The sequence below is a fragment of the Plasmodium cynomolgi genome, chromosome 5 (genome assembly GCF_000321355.1).
Source record: "Plasmodium cynomolgi strain B DNA, chromosome 5, whole genome shotgun sequence".
In the NCBI taxonomy this organism is placed as follows: Eukaryota; Apicomplexa; class Aconoidasida; order Haemosporida; family Plasmodiidae; genus Plasmodium; species Plasmodium cynomolgi.
This window is the reverse complement of record NC_020398.1, coordinates 1,216,513-1,219,929: the sequence shown is the minus strand read 5'-3', so window position 1 is coordinate 1,219,929 and position 3,417 is coordinate 1,216,513. Positions and strand designations below refer to the sequence as shown.

The 3,417-nt window shown below is 39.6% G+C and overlaps 1 protein-coding gene across 1 annotated transcript; it reads left to right on the top strand.

The window, feature by feature from the left end:
- Positions 1-1,661: 1,661 nt before the first annotated feature.
- Positions 1,662-2,961, top strand: PCYB_053730 (hypothetical protein; the record flags this gene model as incomplete). The annotated part of the gene is made up of 2 exons (XM_004221254.1): positions 1,662-2,266; positions 2,487-2,961. 2 exons carry the CDS (start codon positions 1,662-1,664, stop codon positions 2,959-2,961), a joined length of 1,080 nt encoding a protein of 359 aa, XP_004221302.1.
- Positions 2,962-3,417: the final 456 nt, after the last annotated feature.

Sequence of the window (3,417 nt, the reverse complement as noted above, 5' to 3'; positions counted from 1 at the left end):
TTTGTCGTCTTTGTTTACTTTCCGTTTTTTTTTTTTTTTTTTCTTATTTTGTTCAGTAGAACCCATTTTTTCTGCGCATCTTAGAACCTCCCCCCTTTAGCCCATTTTTTCTACCAACCTAGTTTGCTACCTCCTTTTAAGAACAAATCTGCTCGATGGGGAAGAACCATCAGAATGACCATCGACTCTTCACTTCTTCTTTCTCGCGCAATTCACAATAAAGCACGTCACAATGGCTTTCCTCTCCTTTCCGTTCTGTTTTTTTTTTGGTTTTTTTTTTTTTTTTTTTCTTTCCTTTTTTTGTTGTTTATCATTTCCTCCCCCTGCATAGTCATAAAAAATATAAAATGCGCTATGACTCCTACGAAAGTTAATGCATCCCCCCCTCTGCTAAGGCTCTCCCCGTTTTAGCATAAAAGAAACACATTTCCGAAAAAAAAAAGGAAGAAAAAAAAAAAATCGACTAAACTGTCAGCGTAAAAATAAATTTCACTTCCACCTACATTGCGACCTTTTTCCTCACCGTAAATCTGTACTCCATAAAACACGTCCAAATGAATTTGACAAAAAGGGACCCCCCGAATGGTGTTACGGATTAGGAAACAATTCGTGCATTTACTAAAATGGGGAAGCATTGCAAAACGGTAGAAACATGTCACCTAATCACACTAAAATAGGAGAGCCAGTTTTTGCATCTTCTTTCCCCTTCAAAGAGCTAATTTTATGAAAAAAATGGAAAGTGCATATTTAACACCACCAAAAGGGGCAGTTATATAAACTAAATGGAGAAAAAAAAAAGAAAAAATGAAAAACTTTTGCCCTACTCGCAACATCGGAAACAACATATTTTCCCACCATTTTAAAACTCGCCGTAAAATTTTAAACCAGTTAATCCGTTCCAAGTGAGAAATGGGGAGTTTAACACCCCCTGTGAAATTTCACCCTTTTTGCAATTAACGGTTTAGATCGAGGAGGGGAAGAGCAAACAAAAAAGAAGCAACAATTTGGGAAAAAAAAAAAAAAATTACACACCCGATTGAATCAGCAAAGGTGTAGAAGACCCGCAGTTGAGCCACCATGTGAGGTGCCAAAAAAAAAAAAAAAAAAAAAATACCCTTTTTTTCAGGGCAATTCTGTCAATTTCTTCCTAAGTCCAAAACGAACAAATCCCGCCTGTGTGTTATAGCCCTGTTGCAGATTTTCTGATGGACAAAATTGTTTGCAACATGGGGGTAGAATTTAGGAGAAAACCTTTCACCTCGTTACTTTTCGTTTGACATTTTTTTATTTTTTAATTAATATTTTTTACTTTATTTTTTTTAATTAATTTTTTTCTCGACGTTTTTTCCCTTATATTTTCTCTCAACTAGAGCCCCCTTTGACTTGCTCTAGGGGTTCCTCCGCCATTTTCCCCAACGCGCAAAAGTTTCACGCTCTTTTCACCCAAGTCTACTGAAAAAAAAAAACGCAACGCTTGTTTAAGTCTCGTGGGTATTCAGTTCGACCTACCCGCTGCGTCTTTTCAGTCTTATTTTCCCCCTTTTACTTCCCCCTCACACAGAGTTCCCCACTCCGCTTCACTTCCCAACCGAGCCAACTCCCCCAGCGCTGCAAAAAATCTCCAGTAACATCACAACTGAGTGACCTCTAAAGAAACTAAAATGATAATCCAAAAAATTGCAATTTTATTTTTCTTCGTCCTAAGGTGCTACCTAAGCACCAACATAGAAAGCAAAAATATAATCATCCTGAACGATGAAATAAAAACCATAAAAAGTCCCATACACTGCATCAACGAGATTTATTTCCTCTTCCAAGACGAACTGTACAAAACCTGCATACAGCATGTTATTAGGGGAAGGACAGAGATCCATGTCCTCATACAGAAACAAATAAACAGTACATGGGAAACTCAAGCAAAGCTATTCGAAGATAAACTCTGGTTCCATGTTCCATCCGTTTTTAATTTCGTACTTGACGATGAAATTATTATTGTAATTTGCAGATATAAAAGTGTGAACAAAAAGGAAGGAGCCACCTGTGAACGTTGGAAGAGCGTCACAGGGACCACGTACAAAAAGGAGTCTCTTCAAATAGGTGAAACCTTTGCCAACAAAAACATAGACTCATACGCATCAGTTCCTCTAAAAATTTCAAAAAAAAAATTTTTGCTCATTTGCGGAATACATTCCTACGAGTACCAAGATTCCAACAAGGATAATTTCATTTCTTGTATTGCCAGTGAAGACAAGGGAGCAACCTGGCGGTATGTTTGCTCCAAAGGGGCAGAATAAAAAAAAAGGGGGGGAAACCCTTTTTGCGCGTCCCCCCAAAGGAAGAGGCACGTTTGTCCTCCATTCCACTAACACATTTGTCGCGCTCTCTAAACCCTTTCCAACCCTCAACACATCTCTTTCCCCGCTCGCCCTAAACCCTTTCCAACCCTCAACACATCTCTTTCCCCACTCACCGCTTCCCCCCCGTAGCACCCAAATCCACATAAACTACGAACAGTTTAAAAAAGGAATCCCCTACTTCTACCTGCGGCCCCTCATTTTTGACGACGAGTTTGGCTTTTACTTCTTCTCCCGAATAAGCACCATCAACACGGGTCGAGGAGGTAACTATATGACGTGCACTCCAGAAGCAACGAACGAATATAAGTTCATATGCAAAGACGTCAATAATCTCATTAAAGAGAACAAATCCCTTCAAAATATCACTAAGCTAAGCGGATACTACATAACCAGCTACGTCAAAAAGGACAACTTCAATGAGTGCTACCTATACTACACAGAACATAACGCCATCGTTGTCAAACCAAAAGTACAAAACTATGACCTTAACGGTTGCTACGGAGGCTCCTTTGTAAAATTGGATGAGGAGGATGCGCTCTTCATTTATTCCACTGGCCACGGCGTTCAGAACATACACACGCTGCACTATACAAGGTATGACTGAGGGGGGGCACATCGGCGCGGGGATCCATGAAAGACGAGCGGGGATCCATGAAAGACGAGCGGGGATCCATGAAAGATGAGCGGAGATCCACGAAAGACGAACGGGGAACTCCCTCACCCCCCACAAAACTGACAACCTTTTTCCACTTTCGCGGAGTGAATTTCCCCCCCACTGCGTGAACCCCTCAAGAAAGGAAAAGCAGATTCACATAACTGTAAAATTTAACTTTATGTTAATTCTTTTTTTTTTTTAATTACTAAGGAGAAACATGTATGTGTGTTCATTCTCTGCAGATGTAGAGCTTTCACTTCGCATAGTCCGACTCTATTCATGTCATGTCTTGTCATTTAATCCAACATTATGTCACTCTCATTTTTATTTTGCTCTTTTTTGAGCATTTCATTATTATGAATTTCTTCCGCTTCGACTTTCCCATCATAACTGATATTACAAAAA